This window comes from Phoca vitulina, unplaced genomic scaffold (assembly GCF_004348235.1).
Source record: "Phoca vitulina isolate PV1807 unplaced genomic scaffold, GSC_HSeal_1.0 scaffold3, whole genome shotgun sequence".
Lineage (NCBI taxonomy): Eukaryota > Metazoa > Chordata > Mammalia > Carnivora > Phocidae > Phoca > Phoca vitulina.
Window position 1 is genome coordinate 81,392,027 of NW_022589706.1, and position 17,567 is coordinate 81,409,593.

General features: G+C 34.9%; 1 protein-coding gene across 3 annotated transcripts in view; it reads left to right on the plus strand.

Moving 5' to 3' along the window:
* GSTCD (glutathione S-transferase C-terminal domain containing) overlaps positions 1-17,567 on the plus strand; it is a 130,589-nt gene that overhangs the window by 99,945 nt on the left and 13,077 nt on the right. For all 3 annotated transcript variants that reach the window (XM_032400942.1, XM_032400943.1, XM_032400944.1), the window contains exons 6-8: positions 555-670; positions 833-877; positions 2,884-3,012. In XM_032400942.1, the coding sequence (XP_032256833.1) occupies positions 555-670; positions 833-877; positions 2,884-3,012 (290 nt within the window). The remainder of the gene's footprint in view (positions 1-554; positions 671-832; positions 878-2,883; positions 3,013-17,567) is intronic.

Sequence of the window (17,567 nt, forward strand, 5' to 3'; positions counted from 1 at the left end):
ATCTAATTTCTCTCTAAATACACTAACTATTGATATATTTCAGACAATGTGACACCTATGTTCCAACGTTCCTAACGAGAAAAACTAAGAGTTCAAGGGCGTGCCAGTTAAATAATGAAAATGTTTTTGTTATGGATCTCTTTTGTCCAAGGAGATTTAAACAATGTGCTAGAATTAGGTAGTCTTTGCAATCTGTCTCTGATAGGGATAGAGGGAAGAAACTGTCACTGTTAATTTTTATTCATCCAGTAAACATTTATTGAACACTTTATGACTCTGCCATTAATATTTCACTTACTGTTTCCTCTCTAGAAGACATTTTTTCAATGGCTATTGACAGAGAAGTTGGACATGAATAAAAGTAAAAATAAGCATAGAGAGAGTTCATTTCTGGGTTTCAGTTCTCTGGTCCTCTCGCGGTGGATGATGTGGAATTTGGAACTCATTTATACATTTACCCCTCTTGTTGGACGCCGGCGGTCTACTCTATGAGTACCTTCTTACTCCCTCATGATGCGTAACATTTCATTGTTTTCATCTCTTGTCTTCCCCAGGTAAAATGTCCAGTGATCGAGCTTTGAGGAAGCAGCAGCAGTTAAACAACCTTGTTTATGTCGTGGCAAATCAGGCCAAACCTGGTGACAGAATTGTGGATTTCTGCAGCGGCGGGGTATTACATCCCTCCTTTTGTTCTCTTTAGCCTTTCCCCAACTATGTGACTTTACTGTATTACATTCAAAGTCATATTTTTATTTGGCAAGACTATTGTCTCAGAATGAGAAAAAAGCTTTAGGGACCAAAGTTAACTTGTTTCTTTTTCTGCCTTTTCCAGGGTCATGTTGGAATTGTCCTTGCTCACATGCTGCCATCATGCCAGGTAAAATCTGAATAACCCATAAAAGAAAACACTGGAAAACTACCCAGTTCAGTTTGCTGAATCTGTGTCTGACCCCTGCTCTTTGAATTTATTAATTGTTCACCCAGGTCACATTATGTGGCACAGACAGTTTTTTTTTCTTTGAACTAAACTTCTAAGAATCTTTAAAAAAAAAAGTAAAGTAGGATCACAATACATTTTTCAATTTTTATAAAAGGGTTATATTTTAAAATAAGTTTTAGAGGGAATAACCATTCTGTTGTTAAATAAAACACTTAATCGTGAAACTAGTTTAATTGTCCCCATAATTTTATACTGCAAATACTAGCTTCTGAAACTTGTTAAGCATATTCTTTTGGTATCTTGATTTTTATCCATTGTACCAAAATTGTAACAGCAATTACAAAATTCCTTAAAGAAAAAAATAAACTCCAAATTTAATACACTCATCCGTCAAATGCTTTTCTCCCCATGTTCTCATTAAGTCATTGTCCAGGAGGATGCTTATTGCCGCAAATGCTAAAAACGCAAATATAATTTTAGTCACCAGCTTTAACTCAGTATTGTAGCATAAATGTTTTTCCCTATTGCAAATAGTTTTAAATATCATTATTATTTAAATATCATTATTAAAATATCACCAAAATGTAACTACGTAGTATGTTTTTAAGTAAATGTACCAGAATTTATGCAGTCATTGCCACCATTTGTTAGAAGTTTATTATTTTTAGTCTTCTGCCATAAGAAATCATTTCTTTGCAGTGACCATCTTTTAGCATAAAAGTCTAGAACTTGATGACTTTTAAAAAAAAATACAAAACAAATGAGGCAGTTTCTTTGCTCGTGAACTCTCTGGAAGGTGCAAAATAATTACAGTGATTCCTCATAGAAGAAAAAGATGAGGAAGAACCCATAGACTGGCCAGAATGACATATAACAGGATGCTGGGGGGTAAGGGTGTATTATTTTTTTCCTTTCTTTGAAAATAAAGGGCAAAATAAGTAAGGAATCCTGGGGGAAACTAGCAGGTGTCTGTTTTGTAATCAAGGAAAGTAACAACTTGGTGGTTGGAGTTAGAGGAAGAAAGCTCATAAAGTAGAACCCTGGAGAAGCAGAGTCAGGGTTATGGTGTCTTTCCCCCCCCCTTCCGAACAGTGAACACTTAGAGATGTTGAGCCTTTAAAGGGGAAATCTTGGCTAAAATAATGGCTGGAAAGCCTTTGATACCAAGTGTACTCTGACAGGTTTTTTATACGAAGGGATACAGAATTTTTCTGTAAACACAAGCATAAAGACAAAATAAGGGTAGAACTAGGAATGATAGTGATGGAAGTGACAATTCTGCCCACTTTTCTCTGTCTAAACAAGTAATCCTTTCCAATCTTCATTGGCCGGGATTCCTAACTAGTTGCCCTTCCTTCTGTCTCACCCCCACTAATCCACACTATATATGGCAGCAATGGAACCTTCTTTGATCACACGATCTGACTCCTATCACCTCTCCAGCCTCACGTCTACCCTCCACACCCTGTCCCCCCATTCACCATCACCACCACACACTGTGACCCAGCTACACCAATTTTCTCAGTTCTTCAAACACACCCTTTGGCCTTCACACATGTTTCTTTCTCTGTCTGAAACACTCCATTCCTCCAGCTGATTTCTATTCATTTTTTAGGCCTCGGTTAATATGTTATTCTCCATGTTAAATGTCTAAAACCTTCTTTAGTCATCAAGTCTGAGTGTTCTGATAACACACAATACGTCTTCCATTAAACACTTATCACTGTATTATAATTGCCTGTTGCACTTACATCACTCCATCTCTAAGATCCAAGAGTTTGAGGACCTTGTTCATTTTTATACCATATTATCTGGCATACTTCCTGGCACAGGATAAAGATCAGTGTAGTATGGTCTACATTAAAGCTATACAGTAATAATACTTTGCCCTAATATCTGAATTATGTTACTGAATGTACTATTGTTTCCTGGGTGAAATCTAGGTTACATTAATAGAAAACAAGGAATTATCATTAATTCGTGCTAAGAAGAGAAGTGATGAACTAGGTTTAAGCAACATTTGGTTCATTCAAGCAAATATGGAGTATTTTACAGGGATGTTTAATATTGGGGTAAGTAATCAAACGATTTCAATTTCTTTAATTAATTAAGAAAAATTATATGCCTTAGATTAATTAAAAGGAGATACTTTTATATTCTTTGCTAAATAAGTTTATAACTTTTGTTTTCTATATCTAAAAGTATATCATATTAATGAATAGTATTTCATTCATAGCACTTCACCATTATGTGATAGAGGTAACATTTGTTCCTCTCCCAGACATGAGTTTTATTTTCCTCACTTGCAGAATGCCCAGTGCCTAAAACAATGTTTGACATATAGCAAGTGCTTAGAAATAGTTCTCAGTTGAATGAACGAATGAATTCTAATAACAATGACCTTCCTTGGTTTATTTTACATTTTAAAAGATAATGAAAGAAAAGAAAAACAGAGAAATGTTGCTGTTACTCCTTGTATTTGTTTTAAAAATTTTTTTCTTATTTTTAAAGGACCATATGCTCAATATAGAAAATACATAATAATACAAAGAAGAATCACCAGTATTTCCACTACTGAGAAATGAATAGTGTCAAAAACCTTTGGTCTTTATATATTTATGCACACATACAAATGCATATTTACACATATGTTAACATCGTTTACATCATACTATATAGATCTTGCTTTAACTTAACATTGTCATAAATCTTTCCCCTACTCATTGATCATTTTTTTTCATGTTGTTATAATGTGTAATTATTACTATGATGGATATCTTATGCATTGTTTAAGATTTTGATACATTTGCCAAATCACTTTCTAGGAAGGTTGTGCTAATCTGCATTTCCAACTGTATGTGTTCACAAAACATACATAATAGGCTGGTCTAGCTGGAACTCTTCTTCAATATCAGAATCTCAGACTTTCGTAGTTCTTATGATTTTTGTCCAGTGACGTTCATTTCCTAAATATCGACTACTGGAAATTTGTGGGGTTTATGTTATCTTTTACAGTGAAAATGAATACAATTTGTTTCCATTGGTTATCTCAAGCCAAGCCTATACGAAAAGAAGTAAACTGTTAATAAGGAAATTTGGGAAAATGCAGACATCTGAAACAGCAAATTCAAATTAACTATATATTTATGTGCAACTGAAATTTTACATAAATGTTGACATAAAGTTTAAAGCTTCTCCATTAAGAAATGAGCCATTAAGCCAATGAGCCATTAAGCCAATGCCCATATTACCAGTACACCATGCAGACTAAGGTGGCAAGATATTGCAGCCCATTTACTCACCTCTCAAATCACAAAATTCCCATCTTCTCAGCCATACATCTCTTTACGCTTCTGTGGTTTATAGGTGCTAAATCATTCTGGCGTATTCTTGTAACTTCCAAAGTCATAATTCACTAACACCAACTGAAAATGTGTATGTCTTTTTTGATGTGATATTTTCTTTACATTTCATAATAGTATATTCAGAATGGCTTTTTTCTTTCATAATTACTTTTGTCAAGATATATAGAGAGTGAATTAAAATTACTTGGAGGATTAAACCAAAATTAGATTTACTCTCAAAAAATAATTTTCCCTAGGAGGATAATTGAGGTATTTGTCACTAGATAAATCAAACTGAATGCATCAGTGGCTCCAACTCTTGTATTAAATAGATTACGGTGAAAATAGTGTAGCTAGAGAGGAAATCAGAATAACTAAGTATTGGAAATGCATTAAAGCTGCATTAATCCGTGATTTTGTGATATTTCAAATAAGGGTTTAGTTAGCATTTATCTTTGCTTAGTAAATACCTTTTTCTTTTACTATTTTTCTTTAGATATAAAAATAATGAATGTAAACCAGATTTTAAGGAGAGAATTTTAAAGTCTTAGAATCAACTATCTTTAGGAACTTTAAGCAAATCATTTATATATATCAGAATTAAAATACTAATTATTAGTCTTACCTCCATTAATACAAGAACCCATAGCAGGCAAAAATGAATTGATTTTCTAACTTTGTTAAACTAGTTTAATCTGAAATAAGGAAAGAGAACAAATCTAGATATTTTCAGATCTTTTAATTAGGTCTTCCAACATGTCCACCTACTACTGTACCTGCCCAATATAACCAGAATCAGTGAGGTAATAATACTGTGTTTGTTCCAAAGAGTCATCTTGTAGTTTCTGGTTTACATTGTCCTTATTTGAGAAATATATATCTTTAGAAATACAAATGCCTAATAAGCTTATAAAAACATTCAAAGTCTCTATACATTTTAACTTGAACAACAATGATATTCCATTTTTGCTCTGAAATTTTGCCATTTAATTAAATTAAAAAATATATATTATTACTCATTGACTGCAGGGCTTCCATGAGACAAGCCTAATCATATAGGAGTTTTACATTTTTTACTTTACATGATATTTGCAGTGATTTATTAATGACATGGAAAATTAGTTATAATGGTAAAGAAAAGAAACATAATAGTAAAGAATATGGACTTTAACATTGGGCAACCTTGTGCCAAAATCTCAGTGTGGCCAATTACTAGCTGTATGGCTCTGGGCAACTTATTTAAATCACTAATCCTCAGTTTTTCCATATACAGATTAGGCATAAAATACCTGGCTCATAGGATATTGATATAATGTATGTGAAGCACTTAGCGGGTTGTCTGCCATTTAGGAAGTACTCAGTAAATTGGGCCTCCTTTTACTGTATGCAGTGTGATCTCTGCACTTAAAAAGGATGGGAGGAATATGCTAATATGGATTTTTTTTAAAGGTAGCTATCTCTATACACTGTAATAATATTTTTTCTTTATTATTTTCCATATTTTCAAAATACCTCAAATTTAACATGTTACTTTTATATTCATGATAAGGTAAGCAATAAAGATAGAGGAATAAGTATGTGTTTAATATTTCATAGAGATAGATAGATAGTTTATTTAGCCAAGAAAGGCTAATAGTCCCTAAGGATTATTACAAGGTATCTAAAAGAATTCTGAACATATAAAATATATTTTTTTCTTTCAAAACAAGTAGTTATTATAGAAATACCTTGTTATTGGCTCATTCTGATTTTGGTTATAATGACTACTAGTGTCCTGAGCAAAATATAAAAGTGTTTTCAAAAGTAAGAAACATCCAAGAAGGTATTTTTTCCTCCCAGTTTCAATATATGTAGCTGTATGACCCAGAATTAAGTATATGTTATGGGTTGAATGTTTGTGTCCTCTTTCAAAAAATTCATATGTTGAATTCCTAAACCTTAATGTCACGGAATTAGGAGGTGGGGCCCCTGGGAGGGAATTAGGTCATGAAGGTGGAGCCCTCCTGAAATGGAATTGGTGCCCTTGTAAGAAGAGAGAGCTTGCTTCCCTTCCTAGCTCTCTATCTGTAAAACAGGAAGGGGTCCTCACTAGACATTAGATCTGCCAGCACCCTGATCTCAGACTTCTCAGCCTCCAGCGCTGTGAGAAATAAATGTTTGCTGTTCAAGCCACCCACAGTATGGTGATTTTTTTTTTTTTTTAAATAACAACCCAAACTAAGACAGTATGTATAGATTACCAACCCTTAAAGGGAAACTTACAAAAAATTTCTTCACAAATGGGTTTTTAAGGCTTTTTTTTTTTTTTAAAAAAAGAGGTCCATTAATGCCTTGTCTACTGCAAGATAAATAACTTTCATTATTGTGAAAACTTACAAGATTATGCTTTTTAAGACCTAACTTACAATGTATATTAATATGCAGGTTCTCAAACAATATTGCAGAAAGGACCATGACTATGGAAAAATACACTGTATTAAAAAAACAAAAACTGTATCAGTGCTAAATAGCTTGCCTAGCAAAATGTTTTAGCTGGATAATTCCAACAGTAACAGAGTCTTCTGAACTAGGTGATAAGGTATTGATTTCTAACAGTATTGGTGAATATTTTCTATATTATCAATATATATCCAAATCTGAAAACAGTTTATTTTTGAGTTATGTATTTACCTTTTTCTATCTTACCCATAACAATTTTTAATATGATTGTTTGTGGTTTATCAGTGCTGAGTGCTTAATGACAAGCTCATTCCTAGTTATGTATGTTAGTATATAATTATACAATGTAATTGTATACAATGCAATAAATATGCAATTATACAATGTAGGTCAGTAACACCTTTGATGAGTAATTTATATAATCCTTGTTTTAAAAGAAAAGAAACTTGAGAAAGTATATAGTCTCAGACGTAATTTTGAAAAATCATTAAGGCAAAATGGAGGATTTCCCACGTGAAGACTGCAGACAGAGGTATTTCAAACCCCTTCTCTCCAAGAAAGATGAGACCCCCCAAATAACAAGGAGAACAAAAACCAGAAGACTCATCCTCCGTCTTTGATGAACCTACATTCAAGATTCTGTAATTTGAACCATAATATATGAAGGCAGAACGCAGATCAAAGAAAAATGGTAAATTATTGAGTAGAAAAGAGGAAGATCAAACTTAAATGCATGAGGAGGGGGAGTGACTATCAGGAAGCAAGTCACTTTGCTCTCATCAAATCCCAGAAAACGTCAAGAATTCAGGATACCAGAAACCAGAGGAAGGGGATAAGGAAGAGCTGAAATCATGTTTAATTAAAAATATTTAGAGACCCAGAAACCTACCTCCATTTTGTGTACACTCCCTGACTCCTGCAAGGAACTAGAAGTTTATTCTATGAAGAAACTGAGCCAGAGATGCTTGGCACAGAGGAGGGCAAGGGTGATGAGCTGTCCTGAAAACAAGAACTCAGTGAGAATCTGCACACTGAATGATGGATCTCTTCCCCCTCGCCCCCCATTTGCCCTTACTTCCAGAACTTCAGAAGCTGGAATCATGTTCTCAATCAAAGAGATCAAAAGAATCAGAGCTGTCCCCAGGGAAAATAACTACAGATACTATAGCTGTAATTAAAAAAAAAAAAAAAAAAAGCAGCTAGCCACCTGATCACTCAGTCACTAGTGAAGCCCACCACTCTTCAAGTCTTTTATTCAGTACTTCCAGTCAACTTTTTAGTGATTCACTCTTTAATATGAACTGACAGCCAAGGAATATCAAATGTGGAAAACTTCTGAAACAGAAGATAGAAACGAAAGCAACAAACATAACAAAGGATCTCATCCATGGAGAGATCAGAGAAGATATTACATGAACAAAACAAGGATAGAATGAAAAAGGGGAAAGAAAATGAACCAACAGAGAACAAAAAGGAACTTCCTGGAAATTAAAAATACGTTAACCAAAATTGAAAAAAAAAACACACAAGTAGAAAATCTAAAAGATGAACTGTAGAGCATCACCTATAAAAGTAGAACAAAAAAAGAAATAGACACTGAAATAAGCATTAAAAAAAAAGTGTGACAGAAATCCCAGCCTCAGCAATCGGACAACAAAAAGAAATAAAAGACATCAAAATCGGCAAAGAAGAAGTGAAACTGTCACATTTTGCACATGATATGAGACTTTATGTGGAAAACCCAAAAGACTCCACCCCAAAACTGCTAGAACTCATACAGGAATTCAGTCAAGTGGCAGGATATAAAATCAATGCACAGAAATCAGTTGCATTTCTATACACCAACAACAAGACAGAAGAAAGAGAAATTAAGGAGTCGATCCCACTTACAATTGCACCCAAAACCATAAGATACCTAGGAATAAATCTAACCAAAGAGGCAAAGGATCTATACTCAGAAAACTATAGAATACTCATGAAATAAATTGAGGAAGACACAAAGAAATGGAAAAATGTTCCATGCCCATGGATTGGAAGAACAAATATTGTGAAAATGTCTATGCTACCTGGAGCAATCTACACATTTAATGCAATCCCTATCAAAATACCATCCACTTTTTTCAAAGAAATGGAACAAATAATCCTAAAATTTGTATGGAAACAGAAAAGACCCTAAATAGCCAGAGGAATGTTGAAAAAGAAAAGCAAAGACGGTGGCATCACAATTCCGGACTTCAAGCTCTTTACAAAGCTGTAATCATCAAGACAGTATGGTACTGGCACAAAAACAGACACATAGATCAATGGAACAGAATAGAGAGCCCAGAAATGGACCCTCAACTCTATGGTCAACTCATCTTTGACAAAGCAGGAAAGAATGTCCAATGGAAAAAAGACAGTCTCTTCAACAAATGGTGTTGGTAAAATTGGACAGCCACATGCAGAAGAATGAAACTGGACCATTTCCTTACACCACACCAAAAATAGACTCAAAATGGATGAAAGACCTACATGTGAGACAGGAATCCATCAAAATCCTTGAGAACACAGGCAGCAACCTCTTTGACCTCAGCCTCAGCAAGTTCTTCCTAGAAACATCACCAAAGGCAAGGGAAGCAAGGGCAAAAATGAACTATTGGGACTTCATCAAGATAAAAAGCTTTTGCACAGCAAAGGAAACGTCAACAAAACCAAAAGACAACCAACAGAATGGGAGAAGATATTAGCAAGTGACATATCAGATAAAGGGCTAGTATCCAAAATCTATAAAGAACTCATCAAACTCAACACCCAAAGAACAAATAATTCAGTCAAGAAATGGGGAGAAGACACGAACAGACATTTCTGCAAAGAAGACATACAAATGGCCAACAGACACATGAAAAAGTGCTCAACATCACTTCGCATCAGGGCAATCCAAATCAAAACCTCAATGAGATACCACCTCACACCAGCCAGAATGGCTAAAATTAACAAGTCAGGAAATAACAGATGTTGGCGAGGATGCGGAGAAAGGGGAACCCTCCTACACTGTTGGTGGGAATGCAAGCTGGTGCAGCCACTCTGGAAAACAGTATGGGAGTTCCTCAAAAAGTTGAAAATAGAGCTACCATACGATCCAGCAATTGCACTACTGGGTATTTACCCCAAAGATACAAATGTAGGGATCCGAAGGGGTATGTGCACCCCGATGTTTATAGCAGCAATGTCCACAATAGCCAAGCTGTGGAAAGAGCCAAGATGTCCATCAACAGATGAATGGATAAAGAAGATGTGGTGTATATATATACAATGGAATATTATGCAGCCATCAAAAGGAATGAAATCTTGCCATTTGCAACGATGTGGATGGAACTGGAGGGTGTTATGCTGAGCGAAATAAGTCAATCAGAGAAAGACATGTATCATATGATCTCACTGATATGAGGAATCTGAGAAACAAGACAGAGGATCATAGGGGAAGGGAGGGAAAAATGAAACAAGACGAAACTGGAGAGGGAGACAAACCGAGACTCTTAATCTCAGGAAACAAACTGAGGGTTGCTGGAGTGGAGGGGGTGGGAGGGATGGGGTGGCTGGGTGATGGACATTGGGGAGGGTAGGTACTATGGTGAGCGCTGTGAATTGTGTAAGACTGATGAATCACAGACCTGTACCCCTGAAATAAATAATACACTATATGTTAATACAAAAATTTTTTTTAAAGTGTGAAAGTAATAAAGAAAATGTTAACATCTCAAGAAATGTACTTCAGGAAATTCCTAGAAGATGTGCTTCACTAACACAAGAGAGTAAATAAGAAAAAGGAATAAGTGTTATCTAACACAAAAGGAGGTGAAGAGGATTCTCATTATGATGGCAAAGGGAATCTCAGGACCAGAGCTAGGCAGAAGGCCCAGAAAACATTGAGTCCTTAGTTAAAGGTCAGAAAGCCCAGGAAAGATGTCCTCAGGAAAGAAAAATGAGACTGATAGATTACTTAGTAATTTTCATACAGTGGAAAGTTATACAATAAGGCATTTTACAGAGCTTTTGGGTAGCGAGAGGCTTGGATGTTTAAAAAAATTATACAACACACTTAGTTCAGCAGTGAACAGTATATATACAAAGCAACAATAATAAAAACATTACATAAATACTTAACTAAAAGTTGGAGGTAATATTAAGAGGATGCTAAAAGAGAAAAGGATGTAAATGTAAAAAAACAAACAAGCCAAACCACACAAAAACAAAACCATCTTCCATAATGGAAAATCAATAGATAATGTCTAATATTTATAAATCAAGGGTAGCAATCTGTATTTATTATATGGAAAAAGTTCTAGATTTCAGGAAAGAAAACCAGTGAGTTGAAAAGCATTGGCTTTGGTTGCCAGATGTTCTTACGGGGGTGGAAGAGTGTGTACAGAACAAAGGACTCTTTGTTATTACTTTACATGCCTTCAAAGCCAATTATCTATAATATAATTGCACAAAAGTTTTTAAAGGGGTTTGGAAGAGAACATGAGTGTACTGTTGGGACCATGCCTACTACTGTCTAAGATACTTGGTGAAGAATCCTTCTTTGAGAAGCAAAGGTTCTGAGCCTAATTGGGCTGGGCAAATTTAAAGATCATCCAGTTCAATCTTCCCATTTTACAGATGGAGCAGTTAAAGCCATCTCTATCTACAGAGAAGCGTAACAAGTTAGTGTGAGAGCCAGGCCTGGAATCCAGTCAATGACTTCTGTTCACTCCCTACATCTCAGAAAGAAGCAAATGGGAACATAGAGAACTAGAACGAAGTTTGGTATCAGGCAGTTTGAGTTTAAATCTTGACTTCATCACTTGTGACCTTAGACCAGGTCTTTCTGGCTAGGTGACTTTGGGCATGTTATTGCAAATGGAGATAATAAGAGCTACTTAACATATTAAATTAAGACAATAATGAAATGATTAAATCAAAAAATCAATGTAAAGATTGTGACATCTAGCAGATACTGAATACATGCTAGTTCCCTACGTTGTTGTAATTTCAGAAGATAGTAGGACCAATGAAATGAATGAAAAGACAGGGGATGTATTTGTTAAGAGTAGTTATCTAGAATGGAGGCCCTGAACTGTCTGAGTTAGGGTCCTTGATTTGCTGTGTGACCTGGAACAGGTTACTTACCCTCTCTGGGCCTCAATTTCCTTATCTTAAAATAGTACCTACTTAGATGTTTGCATACCCTGTTCACAGCAGCACTATTCCCAATAGCCAAGAGGTGGAAGCAATTCAAATGTCCATGGACAGATGAGTGGATAAACAAAATGTGAAAGATATCTATATCTACATATAGATATAGATATATAATTTAGCCAAAATGTGATATATATAATATATATATTGTGATTATATATATATAAATTATATATAATTTAGCCAAAATGTGATAGATATATATATATATTATATACATATAAACAAAATGTGATATATATATAATTTAGCCTTAAAAAAGAAGGAAGTCTTGTCATGCTACAACCTGGATGAACATTGAGGATGCTAAGTGAAATAAGCCAGTTACAAAAAGATAAATACTGTAAGATTCCTTTTATATGAGGTATCTAAGGTAGTCACATGCATAGAAACAGAAAGTAGAATGGTAGTTACCAGGGGCTGAGGGGAAGGGGAAAATGGAAGTTGCTGCCGTTGGTATGGAGTTTCAGTTTTGCAAGATGAAAAGGTTTTGGAGATCTGATTCACAACAATGTGTACACTTAAAAATGGTTAAGCTGGTAAATCTTGTATGTATTTTTACCACAATAAAAAGGTAAATTTAAAAAATGGTACTTATTTCATAGGGTTATTGTGTTAAATGAGTAAATACATGGAAAGCACTTAACATAATACCTTACGCAATAAATGTTAAATTTTATATTATTTCTAATAGTAGTATCACTCCCTATTTCATGAAAATGCCGTCTGTCTGTTCTTTTGCCTCTGGCTTGTTATTTCTTTGCTTTCTAAACTCCTTTCTACCCTGCAAGGCCCTCCTCAAATGCCACCTCCTCCAGGACTCCCTTCCTGAATTTTCCCCACCTGAATATCTCCTGTCCCTCCTTTGATGCTTCTGTTTGTACTTTTTTAATGGCACTTAACCTATTCTATCCTGTATTAGACAGGTTTGTGTACGGTTTGTGTGTTGTTGTATGTGTAGTGTTTTACTCTTCTTTGTATCCCCTGTGAATCACACACATGAGAGACATATTTTATGAACTTTATGAGTTGTTTCAACCTATATGATTCCCAGATTGAGTTGATTAATATATTAAGTAGTTTGGATTCAGAGGTTACTATGACAGAGCATGCAAAAGGGATCTTTTTTTGACCTTTGTATTCCCAGCCACTACCATAATAGCAGTAAATACAAAATGCCCATTCATTGTTGAATGAATGAATGAATTCTGCAACTGGTAGGATTAAGTAGTAATGATTAATAAGAGAGAATAGCAAATTACTCAACAAGATCACCTTCATGTTGCTGTAGAAGCTCTCTACATCATTTGTCTCATGATTTTTTTTACAGTGTATTTCTTTTAATGAGGATTGAAATAAGACACAAAAATTGAAATGGTTAATGTGAATCTTAAGGCTTAAAATTTATAGGTTTTCATCTGCTTTAGTTTTCTATTTGTCTTGTCAAAAAAAAATGACCACAAATTTGGCAGCTTAAAATAACACAAATTTGTTATCTCACAGTTCTATAGATCAGAAATCCAGGTGGGCTTAACTAGTTTCTCTGTGCCAGGTGTCATTAGGTCAAAGTCAGCCTCTACTTTGGTTTGGCTCTTATCTAAAGGCTCTGAGGGGAAATCCACTTCTGGGATGGTTCAGGTTGTTGGTAGAATTTAGTTCCACGCATTGTAGGATTAAGGTTCCAACTCCCTTGCTGGCTCAGCAAGGATTCATTCTCAGCCTCTAGAGCTACTGGTGAAAGCCAGCAATGGTGGTTCAAGTCATTCTCATGCCTCAAATCTCTGACTTTTCCTTGTGTCTCATCTCTCTTGCTTCCGGTCTGAGAAAGTTCTCTACTTTGAAGTCCTCATGTGATTTGATTGAACCCACCCATGTAAATCCAGAATAATCTTGGTATTTTAAGGTTCTTAATCTTAATTACATCTAAAAAAAAATCCTTTTTGCCATGTTGACATGTTTCAGGTATGAGCAGGTAGACTCACTCATCCTACTACACCATCCCTGTTCTTTTTTTTTCCCTTAAAGATTGTTTATATGACCATGTCATTTCTCCTTTACAGTCTCCCACAATTTGGATTTTGCTGATCATATCCCCCTGGTGTTGTTTCACATATTACCCTGTTCCCAAGATTGCTTAGAAATTGGTAGTTAGATCTAGATTGTAAAGACATAATCAGATCAGGTTTACTTTGGGGTAAGGATACATCAAAGGTGGTGGTGTGTTCAAATCAGTAGGCACTTACGTCTGGCTGTCTCTTGTGCAACATAAGCAGCATTTGTGATCATTGACCTTAGCTCCATTACTTTAGCAAGGATTGCAAAATGGCGATATTCTTTTAATCTTATCATTCCATCTTCATTTACTTTCCTTTATTAACTGTTCGGTTATGCAGAGGTACAGTACATTAGGAAAGGCCAGATAAAATTTGATTCTTTCCCTGTATTTTCTGGTTTTCAAAGTGAGTTGGTTATCTACTGAAAGTAGTTTTTTTTTTTCTCAGTACAATTATTGACTCATCAATTTAATGTTTGAAACACTTATTATTATTGCACTTATTATTACACTTATTATTGCACTTATTATTCTCACTGACGCTCAGATATTCCCATATTTGTTAAGTGGGAGCCTCTTGAGGTTAGCTCCTGAGTCCTATTGATAGGACTTCAATAGTATTTCATAGTGTCCCTGCTTTCAGTATAACACGATGTTCCAACTCATCTTATGCATTTCCTGCCTCCTACCTGGCAGCAGCTATTTCTCCATGCAGCTCTAAATTCTTTTAAAGGAAAATGCTATTTCAATGACCACAATTTAGGTCCTGGGGATAGTCATTGCTACTGGTTTGGTCTTTGTTTCCAGGCTCTACTGTGGTCTTAGCAAGGCAATTTTTTTTTTTTTAAATCATCATGGGTACATACTGACACTTCCAATTTAAATTCAGGACCATGGGATTTTAACTTAGCCTCACTTAGCTATTTCATATCTCTTTCTTCTTTCTCCTGTGCTTAAAAAAAATCTATTTCCTAATGGCATCAGCAAATTTCTTATTTGCTTTATCTCACAATATACATATTTGAGTCCTAAAACAAAAATACAGACACCAATGATGATTACTGAAAATAGTTTGACAATTTTTAACATTATTTTTCATTTAATAATATCTACCATGGCCATGTAGAGAAATCTTCCCCATTCCTTTTTAGAGCTTCAGAGTAAGCCGCGAGTCTTCTGTCAATGGAAAATTGACTTGTTTCCATTTTGTTGTTATTTCAAATATTGCCTCAATGAATACATCTTTTTATGTTTTGGCCAGTGTATCCCTTGAACAGATTTTTAGAAGTGAGATCGCAAATTACTCATGGAATTTTGCTGGATATTGCTAAATTCCTCCTCCATGGGGTTGTGACATTTTTATATTCCCACCAGCAATGTATGACATTGTCTGTTTCACCATACCCTGGCCCATAGGTTGTCATCAAATTTTAGAATTTTTGCCACTTTAATAGGTGATAAGTAATATCTTAATGTAATTTAAATACTTCTCTTATTTTGAACCATATTGGACAACTTTGGTTTAAGACATATTCGCATATTTTTGTTTCTGAATTTTCCAAATCTCTTGTCCATTTACTATCAGATTATTATACTTTTCTTTATTTTCAGAAACTTGCTATGCATAAGGGATATTAACCTTTTGTTAATGCTTTAAGTTGCCAATTTTTTCTCTTTGTCATTTATCTTTTTACATATGGTTTTTGTTTCTTTGCCATTTTTTTTCATTTTTTGTCAAATTTTTTAACCTTATCCCTTATTGTATGTAGAATTTCAGACATAGTTAAGTATTTCCACTCCCCTAGGTTATAGAGGAATTCACTCCTGGTTGTTCTTGTTGTCGTTGTTTTGCATTTTAAATCTCTAGTCCCTTTGAAATGTACTATGTGTGGTGAGAGGAAAGGATCTAATTTTATTTTTCATATGGCTATCAGGTTAACCCAACATCACTTATTAAAAAGCCCATCTTTGGGGCACCTGGCTGACTCAGTTGGTAGAGCATGCAACTCTTGATCTCAGGGTTGTAAGTTCGATCCCCACGTTGGGTATAGAGATTACTTAAAAATAAAATCTTAAAAAAAAATAAATTAAAAGTCCATCTTTTTCCCAGTGATCCAAAGTGCCACCTTTGTTTTATGCTCAATGTTCATATTCAAATCGTTCCATTGATCTATATCTCTCTTCGTTATTTGCCTGTTCTTTCTGACTGGCATTTGGTAACAATGGAAATTAGGAGCATATGAAGCAATAAAACCTTTTAGGACTAAAATCCATTGTGTAAATAGTTCTTAAATTTAGTTGTTTTGTTTAAATGAGGGAAATAAACTCATTCTTTTGCATGTAGCAAAAGGAATTCTTTAAGAGCCTTAAAAGGGTTTTGCGGGGAAGCAGCCTGATATAATTAATGCATGGGTTCAGGATCCTGCCACTCAGGAGCTGCTTTGTTGTGGGCTCGTTCTTAATTTCTCTGAGCCTTAGTTTCCTTACTTCTAAAACGGAGATAAAATCTCCCAGGGCCGTTGTGAGCATAGAAAGATCTGCGTGCCATTACCCAGCGTAGTGGCCCCACATAAAGGGCACTCAGGGAGTATTGGTTGTCTTTTCTTCCCCTTCAGGGGAAAATGCATTTATAACTTTTATGGTGAGGTTTTCTCCAGCTACTCATGAAAATGAAGAACTGGCCTGATTTTTACTCTGCAAAACTGATTAAATAAAAGGAACAGATGAGAAATCAAAGTTCTTCACTCCCAATTACCCAGTAGTGCCTGCCTTCACTGAACGGCAGGCTTCCCAGGCTCAATTTTCAGAGTGAAAGAGGAAAAGTGGATTGACAACAATCACAGGGATTGTTGACTTCTAAATTGATGTAAGCCTAGATGGAGGGGAGATTCAGAAGAAGGATGATGAGCAGAGATCATGCTTTCCTCTTCCCAATACAACATTGCTTTTGGCTTTCCAGTTTAAGAGGGGAATCTGGCTTATGATACTCATATCCAGAAATTTCCAGAAAATCTCTTCACTCTAAAAGCCCCTCCCTACCCTGAAGTTGTCAGAGATCTGAGCATTTTTCTGACAAAATGCTTTATTTTTTAAGATCCCCATATCAGATTTTTTTTCCATAGGGTCCTGTTTTGCTTTATTTAGCCTAATAATTTTCATAATTGTCTACTTTAGATTGTGACACAATATAGACATATTTAAGGAATTTGTTTTGAAAACATATCTTAAGATCATTTTTAGAGGTTTTTTAATGAATTATTGAAGCCCTAATTAGATTCCAATTCATAACTTTATTCCTTCCTTTTTAAATAAACCCATTGAAAGTAGTTCATGTAATTCACCAATATTAAGAACTGTTATATGAAGATGAAAAGGGGCTCCATAAATATGATTTGATCAGTTTTCATACAGCATTGATTAGATTATATTCATACAGAATTTGAAAGAATGTTTTCAAATACATTTTTATTTAATTTTTGCAACAGCATTGTTATATGTAAATATTGCTAACCATAGTTTATAGTGGAGCAGACCAAGCCCAAAGAAGTTAAATTTTAAATGGCCCAGGATC